This window comes from Leucopleurus acutus (genome assembly GCF_964270905.1).
Source record: "Leucopleurus acutus genome assembly, chromosome: 7".
NCBI classification, from domain to species: domain Eukaryota; kingdom Metazoa; phylum Chordata; class Mammalia; order Artiodactyla; family Delphinidae; genus Leucopleurus; species Leucopleurus acutus.
In genome coordinates this window covers 13,471,644-13,497,130 of record NC_139150.1, presented here as the reverse complement: position 1 = coordinate 13,497,130, position 25,487 = coordinate 13,471,644, and the positions used below count along the sequence as shown (strand labels likewise).

Here is a 25,487-nt window from a genome sequence, read left to right as displayed (position 1 = left end):
CATGGTTTTACAAGCGTTTTTAAGCAGTATTTTAATGACTGCATAACATTTCTTTATTTGTAGGCTGTGTAGTTCATTTAACTGTGTATAAATTTTTACTGTATTTCATATTTTCCTCTAGGCTAAATTCTAAGAAATGATTACTTCCTAATCACTAGCTTTCTTTATAACTTTTTTGTTTTAAAGAAATAAAATGCATTACAAGGGCCTCCTTCAAACTTAAGGCACCTGGAACTGTTTATTTTTTCCTTTTCCTCTCAGCGGATTGAGAGGAAGATAAAGGACTAGGATACCTGGGTGCCAAGCCACCAGCCCCATTTTAGTAGGTCAGACTAGTTTCAGAGGGACTGTGGATATTTACATGGTTAAAAATGGTAGTTACTCGTGTCATTCTGCAGTTTTTTCAGCGCACACTGTTTTTATAGCAATTCTGTTGGTTCTTTTACCCTCCACCAGTACCCGGCTGTTCCTGTAGTTTCCCAGGTGTGCCTTTATACCTCCCTACATTTGCACATTATTTCTTCAGCGTAGTCATTTCCTATTTCATTTATTCTTCAAAACCAGGCAGAACACCACTTCCTCTAGGCATCCTTCTCAGCCAACTCCTCTCCCATGTGCGCAGAGGAGGGAGAGACCTCTGTCTGTGTCTTCTGCTAGATGCTGAACTCTGGAGCCAGACATTATCCACAGGAGGTGCTTGGTGACTATCAGCCATAGCTGGACTGATGGAAGAGTCATAAGATCTGTTGGTCCGTCAATTTCATCTATGGCACGTGAAGAAATTGGCTTGACTTAATTTTTCTTTTCATACTGAAGTCTTAGAAGCTACCACTATTATCAGGTCAAAGATACCACTTTAATCACTGTTAATTTCAGTTTTTGGCAGGAGGAAGGGGAAACATCATGTGATATTTCAGTATTGCATTTCTTTCTTTGCTCAGGAGAATGAAGTTTCTAGATTGGAAGACATAATACAGCATTTAAAATCAAAGAAACAGGAACAGTGGATGAGAGTATCCAAGCAGCAGTGTGAGAAAGAAATAGAAGAACTGCATCATAATATTGATGATCTTTTGCAAGAGAAGAGAGACTTAGAGCACGAAGTAGAAGAATTGCATAGAACCATTCAGAAACATCAACAGCGAAAGTAATTATTAGCCATTTTATCTTTATAACTCAGATGAATATGATATTAGTTCATTAAGGTAACCTAAATCAGTGTTGTCCAGTAGAACTTTCTGTGATCTTGGGAATGTTCTAGATCAGTATTATCCAAAACAGTAGCCTTAGCCACATGTGGCTATTGAGTACTTGAAATGTAGCTAATAGAACTGAGGAACAGAGTTAATTTAATAGCCATGTGGAGATTAGCATATGGGACAGTAGAAGTCTAAGTTCTTTTGGCCAGTAATCCATATCAGCTCCTCTTGTAGTCCCTCTTGGAGAATGGCACAACCACCACCCCTCCCCAGTTACCCTGGCTGAAAACATGCTGGGTGTCCTCAACACCTGCCTTTCCCTCACTCCCCCAGGGATCCAGCTGCTCTCCAAGTCCTACTGACTCTGTACACAAAGAGCTCTCAAACTGGTCCCCTTCTTTCGTCTCCACTGCCCTGGCCTTTAGTCATCCTCATCCTAGGTCAGGCCTTCCAGGTCTAGTGTCTTTCTCTCCATCCCACCCTCGACATGGCTGCAGACCTAACTGTGCACGCTGCCCTGTGTCTCTCGTTCCCACCAGCATACATACTGCCCTGCAAGATCTGAACCCTACCTCTCTTTTTTATCCTTCTCTCCCACACGGTACTTACTCTGGCCCTACACTTTGCTGTGGTTTCCCCGAGCACCACGTTTTCTCCTGCCTCCCCACCTCTGCACATGCTGTCCTTTGCCTGAAATGGCTTCCCGACCTGCCCTCCACCTAACTCCAGTGTGTCTTTCCAGATGAAGGTTAGGGATCCCCTCTGACAGAAAAGCTTTCTCATCTCAGGCTCCCACAGTTTGGAGTTGGCAACCTTGGGCGTAGTGTTGTTCAGACCACGTTGTAAGATACCCAGAAGGGCAGTAGCGGGGCCTCCCTCTCTGTGCCCCAGCATCTGGCATAGGGTCCGTTAGCTAATGCTTGTATCTGCTGCATGGGTCAGTTATGTAGAAGCCCATCTTCTGCACTAGACCATGAATTATGACAGTTCCCCAGTTTTTGTCCCTTAAGCCAGACTGGCCCAGGTACCAGGGTTGTGGGGAGACCTGTGGAGTACATAGAGGTGAGTGAGATATGGTCTCTGCCTTCTAGGAGCAAACGCAAGAGTGACTGATAGACCTGGCAGGGAAAACCAAGGGTCATACCGAGAGAAGGTTGGGACTAGATGTTTGAAGGCTTGGGGGATGGTTATTTCATTTTTGTAAGTGTATATTGGGGAGGTGAAGTTTTTTGAGGGGGGTGTAGTGCAGTGGGAGAACCACTTCTTTTCCTAGTTATAAATGTATAATAAATGATCATTTTAGGGAATTTGGATAACATAAAAATGTCCGAAGAAGAATTAATCTGTTAATATGTGGTTGAATTTATTTTCATGTTTTTCTGTCAATGATAGTCCCGTTTTCAAATAATTTTGACTTTAACCTTGAGTTACCAAGTCCTGTGTTACGCTTTCTGATTTGTCAAATATCGCCACCATAATTTTACTCTAGTAGAAACTTAGGATAGTTTTGAGGGAATGGATGACTATTGAGGCAGTGGTTTGTTTTATTTTTATACCACAGAAGAATTGAAGTATCAGCATTGTCTTGACCAAGTGCTGATGAAAAAATAATCTTTATTTAAAAGGACAAAACAACTGCCTCATACATTATACATATTATCCACTTATTGTCAACAGTATGCCATGTTGAGTAAAAAGGTAAGCATAGATATTGAACTTAATCAGATGTAGCTGTCTGTCCAGTTCCTTCTCATATAAAATTAGAAAATCATTGTGCATCTTTTTATCATTAGGCTACAAGTATCTATATTGTCACATTTAAAATCTCTTGATGAGTGTGTATATATGATTTTTTTAGAGACTTCATTGATGGAAATGTTGAGAGTCTTATGAATGAACTAGAAATAGAAAAATCACTCAGGCACCATGAAGATATTGTAGATGAAATTGAGTGCATCGAGAAGACCCTCCTGAAACGTCGAGCAGAGCTCAGGGAGGCTGACCGACTGCTGGCGGAAGCTGAGAGTGAACTTTCACACACAACCGAGAAAGTATGTGCTGCTGTGCTTGGGGTGAGACGGCTTGCTGGCTTGCTGTCGGCGGCGGTGGCGGCAGGAAGGGTTAGAAAGAAAACGTGAAGAGCACAGTGGTCCAAGCCAGTCTGTGCTCTGCTAGTTAAGGAGCTGTGAGGATTTGGGCAAGTTGCTTAAGTCCCCAAGCTCTGCTTTCCTCCTGTGTAAATTCAGGCTAAGAAAACCTAGGCTGTTCGGTATGAATTAAATGAAGTATAATTAACCTAGATTGTACTAATTAACCTAGACTATACTAATTATGCTAGAATTAACCTAGTATAATTCAGTATGAATTAAATGCAATAGCATATTTAAAGCTCCTGAAAGTCATTTAGTTCCTAACACACCCCACCTCCGTATCCTATCTGTGTCTTTTGAAAATTATTCGGGCTGTGATATCTGTGTTTATTAAATAGGTCAATCTTATATTCTTATAACAATGGACCTCACAAGACTCTTATTCTTACTTTGTTCTCCAAGTTGATAGTAATATAAAATCAAATATTTTTGGGCCTGAGGTAGTATTCTTAAGACTGAAACACAGAGAAAGTTGGGGAAGAAAAGGAACTGCCTTTTATGAGCCCCTGCTATGGCCACACATTGGCTATTTTATAAATACCACTTCATTTAACCTTCCTGGCAGCGTTGTAAGATGGTCATTAGCCCAGTTCGCACATGTAGCTCAGAGGCTGGTCTAGCCCAGGGTCATACAGCTAAAGTTCTGACTCACCAAGAGAGCTTTAGATGGGAATTCCAGGATTAAAATCAAAGGTCCCGAATCCATATGGGGCACATCAGGAACTACTATTTTTATATTGTTATTTCAACATGGATCAATTTAAATGAATAGAAATCTATTACCCAGGAACTGAAATGAAGGATTTATTAAAGAAATTCTGTGAGTGATGGCTTTGATAAGAATGGAAAAGTTTCCTTATCTCTTTCCAGGTGATCAGTTCCCTCTTCTGTCACATGTTAGATTACTGTGAGAGAATAGGTGTGAGCAGGACCAGAGAAAAATGTATCACTGGTGTATAAAAGAAAATTGCTGAGACTAGTAGTTGGCAGAGGTAGTAAGTGAACCGAGACTAATAAGCTCTTCCTCCTCATCCTCCCAAAATGACTCAGGGAAGCAGCTTGCTAAAAGGGAAGAGGAAAGGAGAAAGTGCTGCATTTTGTAAGGAATGTGCCAGACTTGTTAAAACTTGACATACAAGGGATAAAAAACTACTTAGAGACGTGGCTGGCTTTCTGTAGTGTATAGTGAGTTCTGTCCAATGCTTTGCTGATGAATCTAGTAGAAACCAGCTATCCAAAGTGGAAAGAAGTGTGGTGAAATGTCTTGCTCTCTGGGAACTGGCCAAACGCTCTTGCATCCACACGGGGTATTTACTAGACGAGCTTCACATACAGATGCCTCTGACTTGAGTGCAACTGCAACACGGAGTGTTTTGGCAGAAGAGTGAGTCACTGCTCAACCAAGTACAAACCATGCTCTGTTTTTGGACCTCTCGTGACATTATGTTAAGCCTCTTATTTGAGACAGAAAAAGAAACCAAGGTGACAAAAAAAAAAAAATGATGTTTTTGCCAAATCATATATAGGAAGATTTTGAAATACTTCAAAAGTATTGAATATTTGTGTTTCTTAGCCATAATTAAATCATCCTTAGATTAATGGGGTTTTACTTAACAAGATAATATCTAGAGTAAAGGAAGAATCTTTATGTGGAGGGATTATTGGTAGAGTCACTTCCTTGCCACTTAATTGGGTAGATATTTGTTTTTCACTTTTTTCTTCTCTTTTTTAAATTTCTTGTTTTCCTTTAATTTCTTTTTTTTTTTTTTTTTTTTTTTTGCGGTACGTGGGCCTCTCACTGTTGTGGCCTCTCCCGTTGCGGAGCACAGGCTCCGGACACGCAGGCCTAGCGGCCATGGACACGGGCCCAGCCGCTCCACGGCATGTGGGATCTTCTCGGACCGGGGCACGAACCCGTGTCCCCTGTATCGGCAGGCGGACTCTCAACCACTGCGCCACCAGGGAAGCCCTAATTTCTTTTTTTCCTGTTTTTTTGGTGGTTGTTTTGGGGTAGATATTTTTAAGTGAAAAAAATAGCATATAATAATATTACAGATTATTTTTAAATAAAATATCATCCACCATCTCACCACCCTCAGATGACTATTTTTGTTTTTGCATAGCCTTTCTGTCTTTGTTGACAAGATAGTTTTCTATAGTTGCTCTTACAGTGCTTAAACCATTTAAAATTTTATTTTCAGCCAACATTTTATCATTAACATTCTTCTGTTACCACATTGTCATTATTTTAAAGACTGCACAGTATTCCATTGTGCTGATGCATTATCACTTACTGAATCGATTGTTTGTCAAGTCTTATATTATTTCAGTATACAATGAGCATTTTTGTGTAATAGTTCTTCTGAATTCTTTTTTGAGAATTGGAGAGTCTAAGTGAGTGAACATTTTTATCAGTCTTTCTGTATTGTCTTGTTTTCCAAGAGCTGAGCCAATTTACGATACCAGTAGCCGTGAGAGAGTATTGTAACTGAATTGCTTTTAATGACAGTTTCTTTTCTAGACAAAAGATGCTGTTGAAAAGTTCACTGATGCCAAAAGAAATTTATTGCAAACTGAGAAAGATGCTGAGGAGTTAGAAAGGAGAGCTCAGGAAACTGCTATTAACCTTGTCAAAGCCGATCAGCAGCTCAGGTAGGTGGACTCCCTCAGCCACTGATGTACTCGGTGAGATGAATGAGAAGTTTGATTCTAAGTGGACGATAATTGCTCTATGATAATTGCTCTATGATAAATGCACGTCAAGCCTAAGGAGTCTGGGGGAAATAAAGAGATGTGTTTTAGATTGCTCCAGGCTGACACAAAGGATTTGGAGCAGCACAAAATTCAGCAAGAAGAAATCTTGAAAGAGATAAACAAAGTTGTTGCAGCAAAAGACTCAGACTTCCAGTGTCTAAACAAGAAGAAGGAAAAACTGACTGAAGAGTAAGTACGGCCTCTGCAGGCCTTCAAGGGGCTTGTGCTGGAAGGTGGCTCTTGGGGCTCTGTCTCCCTTCCAGTTTGCTCTAGTACTGCTGGTGCTTTGTAGGCTGCAGAAGCTGCAAAAAGACATCGAGACCGCAGAACGCACTGAGGATCATCACCTGCAGGTGCTTAAAGAGTTGGAGACCCTCCTGCAGGCCCGCAGAGCAGAGCTGGAAAAGCTGAGAAGCCAGGTAGGGCAGCAGACACCTCGAAAACCAGTTCATGCTGCTTGGAAACCTATTATAAAAAGTAATACATGTTTGATTGTAGAAAAGACTGGAAAATACATAATAAAGTATAAAGCACAAATGAGGCTATATATCTTAGTGCTTAAGAATAGAGTCCAACCCAAATTTGAATCTCAACTCAGTACGATATATTATTGAATAAGTGAGTCTCAAAACACAATATGCTCTGAGATCATTTATGTTAAATGTGTTTATGTATACTTGTGTTTGAATTTTTAGTCTATACCAAAGTACAAACATGGTCATCTGATAAGGGGGGGATTGTGAATATTTTCTATTCCTTTTGCATGTCTGCATTTTCTTCTTTTCTGTAACTAAATATGTATTGCCCTTAAAATTATAAGTTTTAAATTTACAAAATGAATAAATTTTTTAAATCCTTGCCTAACTTCCATTGCCAAGGTGGTTGCCAATTGGAATAAAATATAGATATGAAAGTTCTTTGAAAACCATAACCTGAAGGACAATCATTATTATCATATTGTTGTTTTTGCTGTGATTTAAGTGTTTTTACCTATGTGAGCTCAAGGCCTTTATTAGGCATTTTATGCCTGCAGCCCCCCAGCCTGGCCTTCCTGACTCTTGCAGCTAGGATTGTGAGAATTAGACTACCTCCTTATTTCCCCACACAACCTTTAGCTGGACTAAATATTCTCCATCTCAGCACTTTGTCAGGCTTTGCATTCTTTACTTTTCTTTAATGCAGGTAACAGGTCAGCAGCAGGAGATGGCTGTCTTGGACAGACAGCTGGGGCATAAAAAGGAGGAGCTGCATCTACTCCAGGGAAGCATGGTCCAGGCCAGAGCTGACCTCCAGGAAGCGCTGAGACTGGGAGAAACTGAAGTGGCTGAGAAGTGCAGTCACATCAGGGTACATTTTTCAATAGTTTTTCTTAAGAGTCCTAGTATAGTCCTGTAGATTTATTTTGAGATATTTTCATTGGTTTCCCCCCAAAATGCAAATTTAAATTCCTGCATCTTGCCTCTGTAACGAGCTTGGTGTTGTGCTATCTATCCACGCTGTGGCTGCCGTGCATAGCTCTCCCCCTGTGTTGTTTTCTGGACATGCCCAAGGTTTTATGCCTCTGTGCCTTTCTCATTCTGTTTCTTCTCTAGGAATTCCCTTTCTGGGAATGTCCAGATCTGACCCAGCTTCCATGGTCCAGCTTCATGCCACTAAGAAGACTTCCCCAACTTTTCCTTTACCCTGGAAGGAGTTTCTCTTGATTCTGAGTTTGGTAGCACTCTGCACATTTCCTAGGGCACCGTAGCCTTTCGTGATCATGTTTCTGTTCCCTGCCTTATTTCCCCACCAGGTGCTAAGCCCCTTGAGGGCAGGAGATGTGTCCGAGTCAGCCTTTTTTCTCTGCAACACATTGCTTTGCTCATAGTAAATATTGCATATAAATTTTAAATGAAGATAACGTGTTACTTTTTTACTTCTATTATACTAAAATATGTTAGTGTAAAATATAGTGCTGTTCTTGACGTAAAACTCAAACATGAGCTTGTTTCCAAATGAGAATTTCTGTGAAATGAGACAGTTAATAACAGAACTGATTTTAAAGTAATTTCTATTCATAACTTGGTGAAGGTGGGTTGACTTTTTTCTTTTCTTTTCTTTTCTTTTCTTTTCTTTTTCTTTGCACAGGAACTAAAATCTCTTCTGGAAGAACTGAGTTTTCAGAAGGGAGAACTGAATGTCCAGATTAGTGAGAAAAAAGATCAACTTTCACTTATAAAGCAGGAAATTGAAAAAGAGGAAGAAAATCTCCAGGTAGTTTTAGGGCAAATGTCTAAACATAAAACTGGTAAGTTTAAAGTTTAACCTTATTTCTAATCAAAGAAAAGCAGATTATAAAAGGAATATGATATTTTCTGCCACTCAAATTGACTAAAAGCAAAATAATCATCTTCATTGCTGGCCAGGGTGTGATGAAAGAAGAGCACTTACAGGCTGTTGATTGAAGTATAAAATGGAACAACCTCCCAGTGTCTTAAGACTATTAAACTCACACCTGTTAAACCGGGTAGCCCATTTCCAGTTATCTAGAGAGGGCAAGCGTTTATGTACATCGCAGCAATATTTATTTTATTTCTCTCTCTTTTTTTTTTTAAGAAGTAAGCCTTTATTTCCTAGTTTTACAAATTAAGTTGACTGAGTCAGTTACTTGCAACAGAAATTGTAATGACAAAATTTGGAAACAAATGACTAATTTAAAAACCATATTTTGGGCTTCCCTGGTGGCACAGTAGTTAAGAATGCACCTGCCAATGCAGGGGACACGGGTTCAAGCCCTGGTCCAGGAAGATCCCCCATGCCGCGCAGCAACTAAGCCCGTGCGCCACAACTACTGGGCCTGCACTCCAGAGCCCGCGAGCCACAACTCCTGAAGCCCGGGTGCCTAGAGCCCGTGCTCTGCAGCAAGAGAAGCCACCGCAATGAGAAGCCCACACACCGCAACCAAGAGTAGCCCCTGCTCACTGCAACTGGAGAAAGCCCACGCACAGCAACAAAGACCCAATGCAGCCAAAAATAAATAAATAAAATAAATAAATTTGTTTTAAAAACATATTTTAACATTTAATGACATGTAAAAATGCTGATGAAAGAAGAGTGAAAAAATGGATAAAAACTGAATATTGATTGTAGTCCCAATTTATTTTAAAATATATATATGTGTGTGTGTCTATTCATGTGTGTGCAGTCCTGGTAGGGAACACATCAAAATGCTATTGCAGTAGTGATTGTCTTTGGATGGTAGGATAATGATGGGTTTTCATTTTTTTCTTTTATACTTTTTTCAAATTTTCTATAATGAACAAATATTTTTATAATCAGATAAAAGTAGTTAATATTTAAAAGTCTATATTTCAAAGGACAAAAGAATTGTTATATAAATGTCAGCTGATATATTTTAAAGTTTTTCCTATTTTGATTTAAATTCTTTTAGGTAGGGTAAGTACTTTTTAGAACTAGGTCTCTGTTGAATGTTTTTGTTTAAATGTTTATAACAAATTAGTGTTTAGCAATACTTTTAAAGGCTTTTTACATTCAGAATACAATTAATTAGCTCCATTAATTCAGCACAACAAATATATTTTTATTATCTTTTGTTTCTTGTATCAGCCAGTAACATTATTTTCTGTTTCATTTTGTAAATGTTTCCACATTCATTTAATAGCCTGGACCATGCTTTGTTTCTGTTAGAACTAAAGAATATTCTGGACATGTTGCAACTTGAAAACAATGAGCTGCAAGGTTTGAAGCTACAACATGACCAAAAGGTGTCTGAGTTAGAGAAGGCTCAGGTTGAAGTGCTAGAGGTAATAAAGCTGTTTTACCAGTAGTGAACCATGGTCTTTCTCAGTTTGCATGGTTGACTTCTCTTTTATCTGCTTTAGGAGAAACTGGAGTTGGACAGTTTGCAGCAGACAGCCCTGCGACAGAAAGGGGAAATGGAGTGGCAGAAGCAGCTCTTGGAGAGGGACAAACGAGAAATTGAGCGAATAACTGCTGAGACCCGAGCACTGCAGTTGTGTGTTGAGTCTTTGTGCAAACAAAAGGAAGATCTCGAAGAGAAATGTGATGGCTGGGAGAAGAAGTTGGCACAAACCAAACGGTGAGAGCAGGAACAAGTAAGCTTGTAAGATCCCATCTGGAAGGCTAAAGCATTATTAACACACTATTCAAAACATTGGAAAATTGAGAAAAGGCAAAAAAATACAAAATACGCCACAAACTCAGTATCACAATACAATACACCAATAGCATTTTTGGGTGAATTCTCCTTTTAGGTTTTTTTTTTTTCCCAAAAGCATTTTTTAAAATAACTTGTTGTGATTTTTTTTTTTAATAAAAGAATATATGCTTGTTCGTGTGTAGGAAGACCCAATCTTAACCCATTGTTAAGATTCAGTTCTCCTCAAATTGATCTATAGATTCAAAACAATCACAGTCAAAATCCCAACAGGTTTTTTAAATAGAAATTGGCCATCTGATTCTAAAATTCATACTGAAATGCAGAGGACCTAGAATAGAATCTAAAATTTTTTAGATATGACACCAAAACAACTTTGAAAAAGAAGAACAAAAGTTTAGGGCTAATACTATGTGATTTCAAGACAGTATACAGCTATGGTAATCAAAACACTGTGGTGTTGGTATAAAGATAGACAAAAAGGTCAATGGAACAGAACAGAAGTCTGCAAGTAAACTCACAAATATATGCACAACTGATTTTGACAAAGATGCAAAGTAGAGAAAAGACGGTGTTTTCAAAACTGTTGCTAAAAGCACTACGTATCCAAAACCAAAAAAATGAACCTTGATCTATACCTCACACTACATATAAAAATTAACAAACATAAATGTAAACCAAAATATAAAACTTGTAGGAGAAAACATAGGGGGAAAAAAATCTTTGTGGCCGTGGGTTAGGCAAAAATTCCTTAGATAAGACGCTGAAAGCATGATCCATAAAAGAGTAAACTGATAAAATTGGACCTCATCAAAATTTAAAACTTCTGTTTCTCAAAAGACACTGTTGAGATAATGAACAGACATGTCACAGACTGCGAGAGAAATCCTGGCAACCATGTATCCGATAAAGGACGTGTACCCAGGATATAATGAACTCTCAAAACTCAGTAATTAGAAAATGAAGAACCCAATTTTTCAAATGGGCAAGAGATTTGAAATTTTATTTAAGAAAATATATGGATGGCAGATAAGCACATGAAAAGATGCTTGGTATCATTAACCATTAGGGAAATGCAAATTAAAACCACAATTAGATATCATTACACACCTAATAGAATAGCTAAGATTAAACACTGACCATATCAAATGCTAGCGAGGAACTTTCATACACAATTGATGGGAGTATAAAATGTTAGTAAGACCTCTTTGGAAAATAGTTTAGCAGTTACTTAAAAATGCAAGCATACACCTAGCAGAAGATCTAGCTTTCTCACACCTAGAGGTGAAAGCATGTGTCCATACAAAAACTGTACACTGATGTTCGTAGCGGCTTTATCTGCAGTAGCCAAAACTGGAAACAACCTAAATGCCCATCAGCTGGTGAATGGATTAGCAAATTATAGTATAGCCATACCATAGAATACTACTCAGCAATAAAAAGCAATGGAGGATTGATACAGACAAATTCATGGATGAATCTCAAAGTAACTATGCTTACTGAAAGAAGCCAGACAAAAACCAGTCCATGGTATATGATTCCATTCGTGTAAAGGAATGCATGCTCATACATATCTTTTTTGGGTAAATCCTATTATACATACAGTGTGTTTCCTGCATTTTCACTTATCAGAAGTTAGTGATCCATTTTAATCACGTTTTTTTTAATTAATTTATTTTTTGGCTGCGTTGGGTCTTCGTTGCTGCGCGCAGGCTTTCTCTAGTTGTGGCAAGTGGGGGCTACTCTTCGTTGTGGTGCGCGGGCTTCTCATTGCAGTTGCTCCTCTTGTTGCAGAGCACAGGCTTTAGCCACATGGGCTCAGTAGCTGTGGCTCAAGGGCTGTAGAGCACAGGCTCGGTAGTTGTGGCGCACGGGCTTAGCTGCTCCGCAGCATGTGGGATCTTCCCGGACCAGGACTCGAACCCGTGTTCCCTGCATTGGCAGGTGGATTCTTAACCACTGCGCCACCAGGGAAGTTCTTAATCACATTTTTGGAATTACAAGTGCTATCCATGTTATCCCTGATTTTTATAAAACTTCGGTTTAGCAAGTCACTTTTTGAAATGATGAACATTTCCAAATGTTCTATTTGGAAAGCTGAAAATAAGATTTCTTTTGAAAATGAGTTGAAGAGCCTTACATTTTGTTAGTATTTAATAACATTTAATAATTTGGTAAATTATTAATATTTATTTATTAATATCATCCAGACTCCACAACTACATTGTGAAATATAACACTATTCCTTAGTTGTCGCTTGTGTGTGCTTAGACATTTTGTATTTGACAGTCTAACTTATTCTCCATTTGTATTGTAGGGTTTTAGCAGCTACAGAGGAGAATAGCAGAACAAAGCAATCAGACTTAGAAAAGTTGGAAGTGGATGTCAGAAAACTGCAGCAGGAGCTAGACCAACTAAACAGAAACAAACTCTCACTGCATAAAGACATCGCAGCCATGCAGCAGCAGCTCCAGGGTATGAGGCAGCACAACAGGAGAGATGTGACTTTCTTCCTTTTGCTAGATTCTTTATTTAATTGTTTGCTTTCGTATTACAGAAATAATTCGTGCTACAGGGCATGGGGCTTCTTTTAGAAGTGAGAAAAATGTTCTAAAATTAGGTATGGTGGTGGTTGTACAACTCTGTGAACTTACGGAAAGCCATGAAATTGTATACTTTAAATGGGTGGAAAATGCATGGTATGAGAATTACATCTCAGTAAAGCTATTTTTTAAAAAAAACTAATTCATATTCTTTAGAGAACAATTTAAAAACATAGCAAAATGACAAAATAAAAATTACTATTCACCTCACTCCTCAGAGATAATTTCTATTATCAATTTAGTAAATATCCCTCCAGATTTTTCCTTGGGGCGTGTGTGTGTGTGTGTGTGTGTGTGTGTGTGTGTGTGTGTGTGTGTAGATTTAAAAACAAAAACAAAGATGCAAATAACATCTTAATTACCAACTCTTTATAAAGCCTCATGATTGTTTATTTATAAGTTACTAAGTAATCCTAGCCAACAGTATACTGTTGAGCACTTACTGTGTCCTGGACATGATGCAGGTGTTTCATATGCATTTTATCACTTAATCCTTATAACATTTTTATGAGGTAGAAACTATTATTTCACCCATTTACAGATAAAGCAACTTAAGCCTAGTTTCCTTGCGACTTGCCTAAGCGAGAAGTGACTTGCTCAAGCTTACACAGCTAGTAAGTGACAAAACCAGTACAGATATAAAATTTATTCCCAAATTGTCTTCCTGAAAGGTTGTACCAAATTTATATTTTTATCAGCAATGTGGAAGATACCTGTTTTTAAACGATGCACCTCATCAACATGAGGTATTATTATGTGTAAATTTTCATCGTGAGGTTTTGAACATGTAACATGTCTTTTTTTTTTTTTTTTGAACATGCAAGTCTTTAAAAACGTGGGCTCCAAGTCCAGATCTGGATTGCACATGTACCTCTCTTTTGGCGTTTAATAAGATAGGGTGGCATAGTCATACATTTAACAGAAGAAAGTATAAATTCACTTCTACTCTACTTCTCTGAGTGGACTGATAGGAATCTGGAACATGTATACATAAGTATTTCTTATTTTATGTAAATGTTATTTCTGTAGAAAAACGGGAAGCAGTAAACTCATTACAGGAGGAACTAGCTGATGTCCAAGACCACTTGAACCTAGCAAAACAGGTAAGCCTCACAAAGGTAATCTTCTAGTAGTGTCCTGAAGGCATGCAGATAATTGGTTGAAATAACAAATCAAGTAGGCTGGTTCCTTTTCACATGAGCAGGTCCCTTAGAACCATTTATCAAACACAAATATAAGATATACAAAAATTTTGATGCAGAGCAGTGATTTTCCAGTTTATTTTATCCCTAGAATTCTTTATTCAAACAACGTTTTACTCGAAGCTAATAAGTAAGGTCATGGCTAAAAGAGCCCAACAGTCCCTCAGCAGCCACTCTGGGGGCTTCAGGGACCAGATGGATCATCTCTTACCCATGGCACAGATGAGGCCTGCAAAGGCTGGGCTTAGATTTGATCACTCGTTGAGCTGCAGAATCATGGCCAAATCCGGGCCTTCATCTTGTCAGGTGTTGAATAGAGCAGATTCTTTTTTTTTTTTTTTTAATTATTTATTTATTTGGCTGCGTTGGATCTTTGTTGCTGAGCACGGGCTTTCTCTAGTTGCGGTGAGCAGGGGCTGCTCTTCATTGTGGTGCACGGGCTTCTCATTGTGGTGGTTTCCCTTGTTGCGGAGCACGGGCTCTAGGCGCACGGGCTTCAGTAGTTGTGGCACACGGGCTCAGTAGTTGTGGCTCGTGGGCTCTACAGCGCAGGCTCAGTAGTTGCAGCGCACAGGCTTAGTTGCTCCGCGGCGTGTGGGATCTTCCCAGAGCAGGGCTCGAACCCTTGTCCCCTGCATTGGCAGGCAGATTCTCAACCACTGCACCACCAGGGAAGCCCCTAGAGCAGATTCTTTTTACCCTTGTACTTCTGATCATCTTCTTGAGGTAATTCAGTGTTGTCCTGTGAGATTATTGCCAAAATTTGAATTTCAGAGAAACTCAAGCAAGTTTGGGCCTCAGTTTCCACTCTGTAAATTACAGGTTAGATTAGACATCTAAATTCTCTTCCTTCTACCTTTAAGATTCTGTGTTTCTAAGATATATAAAACTGAAATTAGGGCTTCCCTGGTGGCACAGTGGTTGAGAGTCCACCTGCTGATGCAGGGAACACGGGTTTGTGCCCTGGTCCGGGAAGATCCCACATGCCACGGAGCGGCTAGGCCCGTGAGCCATGGCCCCTGGGCCTGCACGTCCGGAGCCTGTGCTCCGCAACAGGAGAGGCCACAGCAGTGAGAGGCCCGCGTAGCGCAAAAAAAAAAAAAAACTTAAATTATTCTATTTTTTTAAGAAGTTTTATACAGGTTCGTATGAATATTTTCTGTGTTGTTAGAAAAATGGTAACTTTTTCTAAAGTGCTTAATTTGGGTTCCTTGAAGAAAGAAGTATTTATTGTTGTCTGAGGTTTTTTTTTTTGGCTGTGTTGGGTCTTTGTTGCTGCGCGTGGGCTTTCTCTAGTTGTGGCGAGCGGGGGCTACTCTTCGTTGCGGTGCGTGGGCTTCTCATTGTGGTGGCTTCTCTTGTTGCAGAACATGGGCTCTAGGCACGCTCGGGCTTCAGTAGTTGTGGTGTGTGGGCTCAGTAGTTGTGGCTTGCAGGCTCTAGAGCACAGGCTTAGTAGTTGTGGCGCAGGGGCTTAGTTGCTCCACAGCATGTGGGATCTTCCCGGACCAGGGCTCAAACCCGTGTCCCCTGCATTGGCAGGCGGATTCTTAACCACTGCACCACCAGGGAAGTCCTGTTGTCTGAGTTTTTTAACCTGTATAAATATTTCAAATAGTAACAAAACCATGACTTTAGGTTCATTTTCAGAGTTAAGCCTTATTCACAGCTTTTCTTAATCTTAGCAATCCTGTGAGGTGGGTGTTGTTTACTCCCATCTCAGTGACAAGGCAGCTAAAGCTCGGAGGAACTGAGTCTCTTGCTGAGGTTCTGACATCTCTGTCATCCTAGGTACTAAAAAGAGGGAAGCCAGTGATTAAGTTGAGTTCCAGGTACCTTTGTATGTTTGTTGAAATAATAAAGGATATGGAACTTTTACGCTTTAATTTTGTCAGACTTAGTAGATAGATGTAGCTGTGGCACTAGCCACCTGTAATGAAGGTGGCTTTGTCCGTAGTTTCAATTTGTTCTTTCACCTGAAGGACCTGCTCCACACCACCAAGCGTCAGGATGTACTGCTCAGTGAGCAGACCAGGCTCCAGGAGGACATCAGAGAACAAGTAAAGAAGTTGGAAGTCTGCCGAAAAGAAGAGGAAACAAAACAACAACAACTGCAGGTGTTTCAGAATGAAGTTGAAGAAAACAAGGCCAAACTAGCCCAACAGGAAATGGTACTGCACATCTATGACGTTATATAAGAGGAAACATTTTATCACTTGTGTGAGCTTTTTTCCCCTGGCAGAAAGCTGCTGAGAAGTATCCCCCTTGGGACTAGCTTCCCTTACCTGCCCTGTGTGACCAGAGGGGAGTTTACACCAACTCTTTGACTCCCTTGGTATTAATATTACGGGCCATTAAGACCATAGAACAGGCCCGGTAAGGAATCTTGAAGGCCACGTGGCAGTTCCTGCTTGAATCCCCTCCTCACATGCTGGCCAAACAGTTTTCCAGTCCCTACTTGATCACCTTTGTAAAGAGAACTCACTCTCTGTCCCCATGGGCTGTTTTCTACTTTCTGTTGAACTGGAATCTATCTAGTGTCCATGAAGATTCCCTCAGGACACTGGGTATTTGTTATTTTATGACTAACTAAGGTTGTTCTCTATTAAGATGTTTCAGAGACTCCAGAAAGAGAGAGAAAGTGAAGAAGAAAAATTAGAAGCCAGTAGAGTGACACTGAAGGAGCAGCGGCACCAGCTGGAAAAGGAGATAGCAGACCAGCAAAGCAGACTGGAGCAGGTGCTGACCAAGGTGTTGGTGGCTGAAGAGCGCATCAGGACTCTGCAGGAAGAGGAAAGGTGGGGTGAGACCCTGGAGAAGACGCTCTCCCAAACCCGTATGTATTCTGGAACATTGCACTGAGGGCGGGGAAATCTGCTGATTGTCGAGTAAAATGTGTGAAGGAGTCCCAGGCCCCAGCTATAGCCCAGACGGGAGGCACAGGACAAGCACAGTGGGAAGAATGGTCCCTCATTTGATCCTCCCAGCCCTGTGAGAGAAGAGGAAACAGGCTCAGAGGGACAGAGGGAATTTGTCTTTATGGAGATAGGATTTGGTTCCAAGACTGTCAGGTCTTTTTACTTTTACTGTATTGCTTTCTTCGAGAGTGCTGTCTCAAGGGAGTGGAACATTAAGGCAGAGAAGTGCCAAAAGGTGCTCTAGAGGCTTTCTGTAAAGTACATTACTTCTGAGCTTTGGAACAATGATCCATTTCATCTCAATCTAGTAAAAAACCCACAATATTAACAATTCTACTTCTGTCTAAATTTGACATAGCGAATGGTACCAAGATACAGATGTTGGCCTTTGGGTTTGTTTACTCTCTCGAGCCATACATAAATGAAGTTGACATGGGAATCCAGGGTAAATGATCGTTCTCACATCAATAAATGAGTTTTCTTTTTCTTAGGCTTTAGGTTTTAATAATGCTCAGAAAATGTTGTTCTACCTTGAGTGAACTCAGTGGACTTGGGACCTGAAAGGGTTATTATTCCTTCTTTCCCTGGGAACTCTTGATGCATCCAGACCCAACCATTTCATTAGGAAACTGAAACCTAACAAATATGCCGAGTCTGACCATGCCAGAGTGTGAGAAGTGAAATCTGGGCGGGGTGTTGCTTTACAGAGGGTGATTAGAAAAATCTGTGTTAAGTATCACTGTTGTGCATAAGCGTTATTTATTGAGTACTCACTGTGTACTAGGTGTTTGCATACACGATTCCCATTAAACACCAGGAAATACGTTTCTACTGTAGAAAATAAGATGTGTGCCATTCCAAATCCTGTGTTCTTTCCTCTGCGCTGCCTCCCATGAAGGAAGAAATACTGTGTGCCCCCCTTTATTAAAATTAGGTTTATAAAAAACATTTCAGTAGTCTGTTCCATGTTCCCTGCACCTCAGGGTTGGTGCTCTCTGGTCTCAAAGACTCAAAAGGGAAGACAGTTGCTGTCTGTCACTTTGGGATCAGGCCTCTGGGAACAAATTACATCAAGAGGCACCCTTCTCTGGGCCTTTTACTGGGCCTCTGGTGTGGGTCAGGGGAGATCTGGACGACTGAGTGACAGAGCAAAGTGCCTGAGTGGGTGGCATGTCGTTGTGGAGTCTGCCCACGGCCAGCCCAGAGCCTCGGGCTAAGCTACCTAAAATGCTCATTTCAGAACGACAGCTTTCAGAACGGGAACAGCAGTTACTGGAGAAGTCAGGCGAGCTTCTGGCTCTGCAGAAGGAGACGGACTCTGTGAGGGCAGACTTCAGCCTCTTGCGGAACCAGTTCCTGACAGAGAGAAAGCAAGCCGAGAAGCAGGTCGCCGGCCTCAAGGAAGCACTTAAGATCCAGCGGAGTCAGCTGGAGAAGAACCTTCTCGTGAGTATCCGCTGCCCAGGCAGTTTATGAGGAGATGACGCCTTTACGTTTTTAACTAAAATACTTCTTCAAGGTAGAGAAAGTAAATTACCTGTCAACCAAGTCCCTAACCCAACTGTGGTTTGTGGTGCATTTACGTGTAATTTGTTCCTGAAGCTGATGGTAGATTTTGCCAGAGTCTGGGCTCAGCCCTGGAGGAGCTGTCTGGCTGGCTGAAACGATGGTCGTGTGCACAGACAATGTCAGCACTGAGCAGAGAGCACCCTCAGCGGTCCAGCCTCCCCAGCAGGGTCGAGGAGGGGGCTGGGGAAGGAAAGCCTCTAAAGACATTCTTACCCAGCTGCAGTCTGTGCTCACAGGTTTTTCTCATCACGCCCTTTTCGGTCAACGTTAGTTTTAATTAATCATTATCCTGAAACCGGGAAGCTCAACCTACCATGGTTTTATCCCTGGAGATAAACTGTGGGAGGTGACACTCAGATGAGTTCAAAACAGCGTATGGTGGGTGGAGGCCAGTGGGCAGCAACGGAGGCTGTCACAGGAATGGATTTTTCTAACACCCTTTGGAGGAATTAATGTAGCCCTGTTGAATGGTACTTTCCAACTAGGTGTGTTTCCCTAAGGGTGATACACTTACAACCAGTGATGGGCAACATGATTGTAAAGATAGTATGTAGATGTCTAGATTTTAATCCTCCCAGGAACCCTATGATGGTGGCTATAGTTAACATCTTACAGACAAGGGAAAGTAACCTAGTATCAATGGTAATGTTGCAGATCTAGGATTCAGACTCTGGGCTGACAGACTGACCGACCACATGTTTACTCCCAGCTCTACCACAGCTGCTAAAGAAGGCAGGTAGATTATCCCCATTTTATAGCTGAAGCCTAGACGAGAAATGAAGTCACAGAGCTAGTGAGTGCGTAAGCCAGCAACGCACACCTCCAGAGTCATCCTCCTCCTCTGGTGCTAGGAGCAAAAGCAGGAGAACAGCTGCATGCAGAAGGAAATGGCAACCATCGAGCAGGTGGCCCAGGACAACCACGAGCGGGCCAGGCGCCTGATGAAGGAGCTCAGCCAGATGCAGCAGGAGTACGCAGAGCTCAAGAAACAGGTGCGCCCACACCCCACGGGACTCAGGCAGAGCTTTATTTCTTCAGTAGCTCTTTTAAAAGGAGTATTTCTTTGGGAAAGTCGTGAAAAGCTAATTAATCAAATCTGTTTTTCTAGTTTTGAAATGTAGAAATGTACCTCCACAAGAAAAAAAGTATTTGTTCAAAATATACTTTTTTTAAATTAATTTTTATTGGAGTAGAGTTGCTTTACAATGTTGTGTTAGTTTCTACTGTACAGCAAAGTGAATCAGCCATACATACACATATATCCCCTCTTTTTTGGATTTCCTTCCCATTTAGGTCACCACAGTGCATTAGAGTTCCCTGTGCTATACAGTAGGTTCTCATTAGTTATCTATTTTATACATAGTATCAATAGTGTCAAAATATACTTTTAAAATGCCCTTAAGTTCAACAAGGTTTTTATGTTAGTTTTTGAAAGAAAAATAGCAGCTCTTCAGCATAAAATTTTATCATGTCCCAAAGCACTGTATTGAAATGTTAGATTTTATGTCAGAAACAAGTCTATAAGAGCCAAACCCCTGGGGAAGGAAAAAATGACCCCCGGGAAAACCTTTGATAACCTGTAACGTTGCCAAGCTGAGGGTGGGAAAGCAGTTCACGCTAGATGGAGAGTCTAACCCTAGACCCCCCCTGGTGTCCCTTAGCCATTGGCAGCAGCTGGGCCACCCCAGAGCTCTAGTCTAGTCAGGCTGCTGGGGCCACTCGGTTGACCCTGCTACACCTTGTCCTTTGGATAACCCTATGTGGCCATTCAGTTTCATCTGTGCCTATAGCCACCCACCCCCAGCCCTGACACACACACACACACACAAATAACTTTTATTTAAAGGCCCCCCCAGCCTCTGCAAACTTGGAAGGGCAGTTAGAAGTGGGTATGACTGTAATATCTTCACTAAGCTCTCTATTATGGAGAGAGCCACATAGGGTAGTCTCAGGTCTTAAACACAAACTGTAAAACCTGAGGAAACCTCCAGACTGCTGAAACCACCAGATTCTTCACCCATAAAATGAAAACGTTGGACCAGATCTTTTCTAAGGCCCCTTCCAGCATTAACATTTATAATCTAGATCATTTACGGCTTGTTTAGGTAAATGGCCCTTTTCTCATTTGGGTACCACTAAGGTGCTTTGTATAAATTCTCACCTAGTTCTTGCATTTCGGGATGCAAGGTATTATCTTCATGTTAAATGAGGTAAGAGAGGTTCAGAAGTTAGCTAACTTGCCCTAAGTCATACTGGTAATATTTACTGGAAACGAGACTGGAATCCAGCTCTGTCTAGCTCCAGAGAGACCGACTTCTATAGAGTAATGCACCTTCAAGGAACATGGCACCCATGCTTTTCTAAATGGAAGTTGCTTCAGTCAAATGTCAGTAAAATCGTTTACTTGGTAGCTTATAGATACTTGGAACAGCTGAAAAATCACAAGTTTTTACCATTCTAATCATAGTAATTATTTGTAGGTCTGTAAATACATGACACATGTATTTAAAACATTAAATTTAAATCATTAACAATAACAGTTCAATTCCAGGTAAGTCCCAAACTTTACCTAGTAGTTATTTGACTCTCACTCACTCCTTAGATGGAAAACCAAAAAGATTTGGAAAGAAGACAAATGGAAATCAGTGAAGCAATGAGGACACTTAAGTCTGAAGTGAAAGATGAAATCCGAACCAGCCTGAAGAATCTTAACCAGTTTCTTCCAGAACAACCAGCAGATCTGGAAGCTGTTTTGGAAAGGAACGAAAACCTAGAAGGAGGGCTGGAAAGCTTGAAAGAGAACTTTCCATTCCCCGTGAGTGACAGACCATCACCTTTTGAAGAAAAACTGAATTTTTCTCATGTTCACATAATGGTAAGGGTTTATCCTGCTATTCTGTGGACTTCATCAAAAGATAATTTGGTTCCCACCTACCCTAGATAAGCTCAAACACAGAGTTGAGGATGGAAGAGGGTTAGAGGGGGGAAAGGTGGGTCGGTTACTGATGGTGGTGCTTAGAGACTCTCTGTTTCCCTTTCCCTCTGAAAAAGGATGAACACTGGCGTGGAGAAGCACTCCGAGAGAAACTGCGTCACCGTGAAGATCGACTCAAGGTTGCCCTTTTAAAAGAAAAATACAGTATAAGATACTTGGCATATTGAGGAGAGTGGGGGGAATTGCTCTGTTGCAGCTCTCACGGCAGTTTTATAGATTACACGTTCGAAGCTCAGAGAAGAATCTCTTTCTATAGGCAGCTGAAAACAGGTGTCTAGAATAGGTCATTGTTGACCTAAAAATCTGGGGGTTAAGAGTTTAGGTGGGAGTTGGAAAATGAGAGTGAGTTAGATAGAACAAGAGAGGACAGAATGCATCTTTGGAGAACGGCCGCTTACAGCGAGGGCTGAGAAGGAGCCATGGGCGGTACCAAGTGAGTGGAGGCCCTTGACATCAAATAGCCTCCAGCCACATGTGACTGTTTAAATGTAAATTCACTTTAATTAAATCAGGTTAAAAATTCAGTTCTTCAGTTACCACATTTCACGTGCTCAAAGGCCACACATGACCAGTGGCTACTACAGTGGGCAGCACAGATACAGAACATTCCCGTCATCACAGAAAGTTCTATGGGACAGCGCTTGCTGTTGACTTTAATAAGAGAATCATTTCAGAGGTACGGTGGGGAAGCCAGAACGTAGTATGGGGTTGAGGATTACATACATTGTGAGAGACTCTGAAGATATCCAGTATAAACCAATCTTCTAAGTCTGGGCAGTAAGGAGAGAGAGATGAGGCAGTCATTTAATGGGGAGGCCAGGGATGCTGAAATCCTAAGTGTTGTGACAGCAGAGAGAACAGGCTGAGTTGAAGGCCCAGTTAATGACAACACAGAGAGTAGCCATCTGGCACCTCCTTTTTTTTTTTTTAAAGGACAAGAAGAGGATTTTCAGCAGCCATTCCTATTTTATGATAGTCAGATTTGCCTATCAAATGTTAAACATGGGCTTTCCTGGTGGCGCAGTGGTTGAGAGTCTGCCTGCCAATGCAGGGGACACGGGTTCGTGCCCTGGTCCGGGAAGATCCCACATGCCGCGGAGCAGCTGGGCCCGTGAGCCATGGCCGCTGAGCCTGCGCATCTCCGCAATGGGAGAGGCCACAACAGTGAGAGGCCCGCGTACCGCAAAAAAAAAAAAAAAGTTAAACATGAGGAAGGTACCCAGTGTTAGTTCTAATATGTTCTACCATAACACTTTCAGGCCCAGCTTCGACACTGTATGTCCAAGCAGGCAGAAGTGTTAAGCAAAGGGAAGCGGCAGACAGAGGGCACTTTACACAGCTTGAGGAGACAAGTGGATGCCTTAGGGGAATTGGTCACCAGCACATCTGTAGATTCCACGTCATCACCCAGTCTGTCTCAGCTGGAGTCTTCCCTTGCAGAGGACTCCCATCTTGGACCAAGCCAGGTAGGAGGAAGCTCTTCACAAGGGGTCTGACTTATACATGGAAAGTACCTGAAAGCTTTGGGGTCCATAATCTTGAGGAGACTCAGAAGGATATGAATGCCACCTTCAAATCTCTGAAAAACTTGTCTTAGGAAAGACTTGCTTTTTCATGGTCCCTGGGGAGACTGGAATCAATTGGTTGGTAGATGAATAAAGAGGATAAGCTGATGATTTAGGAAATAGCCTAGGAAACTGGGTGACCTGTCAGGGATATAGTTAATTCTTCTATAAATGCCTTCCATTTCTGGATGTCCTTATTGTCTACTTGATCAATATAGAGTTTAGGGAATTCCCTGGTGGTCCAGTGGTGAGGACTCTGTACTCTCACTGCTGCGGGCCCGGTTCGATCCCTGGTTGGGGAACTAAAATCCCATAAGCTGGGACTTCCCTGGTGGTGCAGTGGTTAAGAATCTGCCTGCAGGGGACACGGGTTCGAGCCCTGGTCTGGGAAGACCCCACATGCCGCGAAGCAACTAAGCCCGTGCACCACAACTACTGAGCCCACGTGCCACAACTACTGAAGCCTGCGTGCCTAGAGCCCGTGCTCCACAGCAAGAGAAGCCCGCATACCGCAACAAAGACCCAATGCAGCCAAAAATAAAATAAATTAACAACAACAACAACAAAGTTATAAAATCCCATAAGCTGTGCGGTACAGCCAAAAAAAAAAGTTTAGACCTCTGAAACCAACTTGAGTCCCAGTTTAGTCTGTCCATTTGGGAAGATGACTGTGCCAAGTGTTAATCCTCAGCAAAGTTTGAACAGAGTTTGAACTCTTAACTGAGAGTCTATTAGAAAAAACACCCTGGATTTCACAAGTTTTCTATGACTTACATAAGGTTAATAATTATTTAGGAGGAACATAAAATATACTCATGGAATCAGTAACACAGTATTACTGTCAGAGATGGATAATAGCTACCATCTTGTGTGCCTACTGTGTGTGTGTACTAAACACTTTACATATATTATCTCATTTACATCCTGGGAAATAGGATTTATCCCTCTATATAGATAAGGAAATTGTATAAAATGAAAAATGTCAAGGTCACAGCAAAAGACAAAACCAGGACTTAGAGGCTAATCTTTCTTTACCAGAGTGGTATATTGTATGGTTGAGCCATGAGAACATTCAAGGCCAGTTGCATCTTTAATAGACACACAGCTCGCTCATTAGCAGCAGAGCCAAGATTTGAATGATTACCTTAAAACCTTCCATGGTAGGATCCAGGTCAGATACAGGCCAAAACCATCATGGGCCTCAGGGCAGGCCTTGAGGAACAGTGTGTCAGAGGCACAGAGCATTGAAGAGTAGATGACTCTGGAGGTAAGAGAGCCCAGAATAGTGGGAGATGAGTAGACAGGGGTTTGAGGGCCAGGTTAAACTCTTAGCTCATGGTGGCAGCCAGAAGAGTTCAGGTGCTCTAAATCCAGGAGTAACAGAGGAATGTTGGAGGCACAAGGAGTAGAGGTGAGTTTGTTAGAATTATTTTGGACTCTGGAGTCGTAATCTAGGTCTACGTGGGATAAAAGTCTGAACTAGGTTGGAATTAAGAGACTGGCTTCTGAGCCTAATGTTTTCTCTTCCTTCATTTCAGAGCTCCTTCCAAGTTCTACAAGGTCCGTCACGATCACTAGACGGTTACCGACACTGATGCCATTCCCAGCCTCCTGCTCACAGGGTACATGTTACAAAGAGTTCTTTTAACCTGCACTTTCAATTGCAAGATCTTGAATTCTAGTTTATCATACAGTCTTAAGAAAAGTAACTTTCTGACTTTTCTCTTGGATAATTTCGTATGGTGGTTCATCTTAAAACATTTTTCCGAAGAGGTACTCAGTATATATTTTACCTGTTAGCCATGATGCTATCATTTAATTGTTAACCTAGTTAAAACCTGTTTTTACTGTTCCAAGAGTTCATCCTGACTTTCTCATCTTGTTGTAGGAAAAGAGTGGCTCAGCCAGATGGAGGAAAACTGTCTTGCAGAAATATGAGGAAATACCTTTTCCACTACCTCACCAACTTCATAATTAGAATGCCACTTGCTTTTTACCATGAACCAGTGAATTCAAATGCTGAAACTCCACTTGTACAATTACCGTCAGGGTTTTTGTAAGTCACCTGTACATATGGGAACAACTGTATACAATTTAAACCAGGGTCCTAGATGGCTGAGGGTTTTTTCACTTTGAAATGCATTATTATAAAACCAATACTGATTTGAATCTATAAACTGGTAAAATCCATAGTTAGAAAGGTTAAAAAAAATGTACTTAAGCCCCTCTTCATTAACAGTGCCAAGTTATTTTTGGATTTTGTTTAAAATCTGTATTCATATAAAAATAAAAGATAAAGTAAATTTGGGTCTGACAGATTCTGACTTTACACTTCACATATCTACAGTTAAACCA

The 25,487-nt window shown here is 41.2% G+C and overlaps 1 protein-coding gene across 1 annotated transcript in view; it reads left to right on the top strand.

Annotated features, from left to right (window-relative positions):
- Positions 1-25,476, top strand: part of CNTRL (centriolin) — an 84,717-nt gene extending 59,241 nt beyond the window's left edge. Inside the window, exons 25-44 of the mRNA XM_082843500.1 lie at positions 942-1,147; positions 3,058-3,250; positions 5,871-6,001; positions 6,152-6,292; positions 6,396-6,522; positions 7,286-7,450; positions 8,231-8,390; positions 9,791-9,906; positions 9,985-10,202; positions 12,598-12,755; positions 13,913-13,986; positions 16,068-16,256; positions 16,696-16,921; positions 18,244-18,449; positions 19,424-19,564; positions 21,175-21,447; positions 21,624-21,686; positions 22,827-23,033; positions 24,671-24,754; positions 25,021-25,476. Of these exons, the coding sequence (XP_082699626.1) occupies positions 942-1,147; positions 3,058-3,250; positions 5,871-6,001; positions 6,152-6,292; positions 6,396-6,522; positions 7,286-7,450; positions 8,231-8,390; positions 9,791-9,906; positions 9,985-10,202; positions 12,598-12,755; positions 13,913-13,986; positions 16,068-16,256; positions 16,696-16,921; positions 18,244-18,449; positions 19,424-19,564; positions 21,175-21,447; positions 21,624-21,686; positions 22,827-23,033; positions 24,671-24,727 (3,051 nt within the window). The 3' untranslated portion in view covers positions 24,728-24,754; positions 25,021-25,476. The remainder of the gene's footprint in view (positions 1-941; positions 1,148-3,057; positions 3,251-5,870; positions 6,002-6,151; positions 6,293-6,395; positions 6,523-7,285; positions 7,451-8,230; positions 8,391-9,790; positions 9,907-9,984; positions 10,203-12,597; positions 12,756-13,912; positions 13,987-16,067; positions 16,257-16,695; positions 16,922-18,243; positions 18,450-19,423; positions 19,565-21,174; positions 21,448-21,623; positions 21,687-22,826; positions 23,034-24,670; positions 24,755-25,020) is intronic.
- The last annotated feature ends 11 nt before the right edge of the window (positions 25,477-25,487 follow it).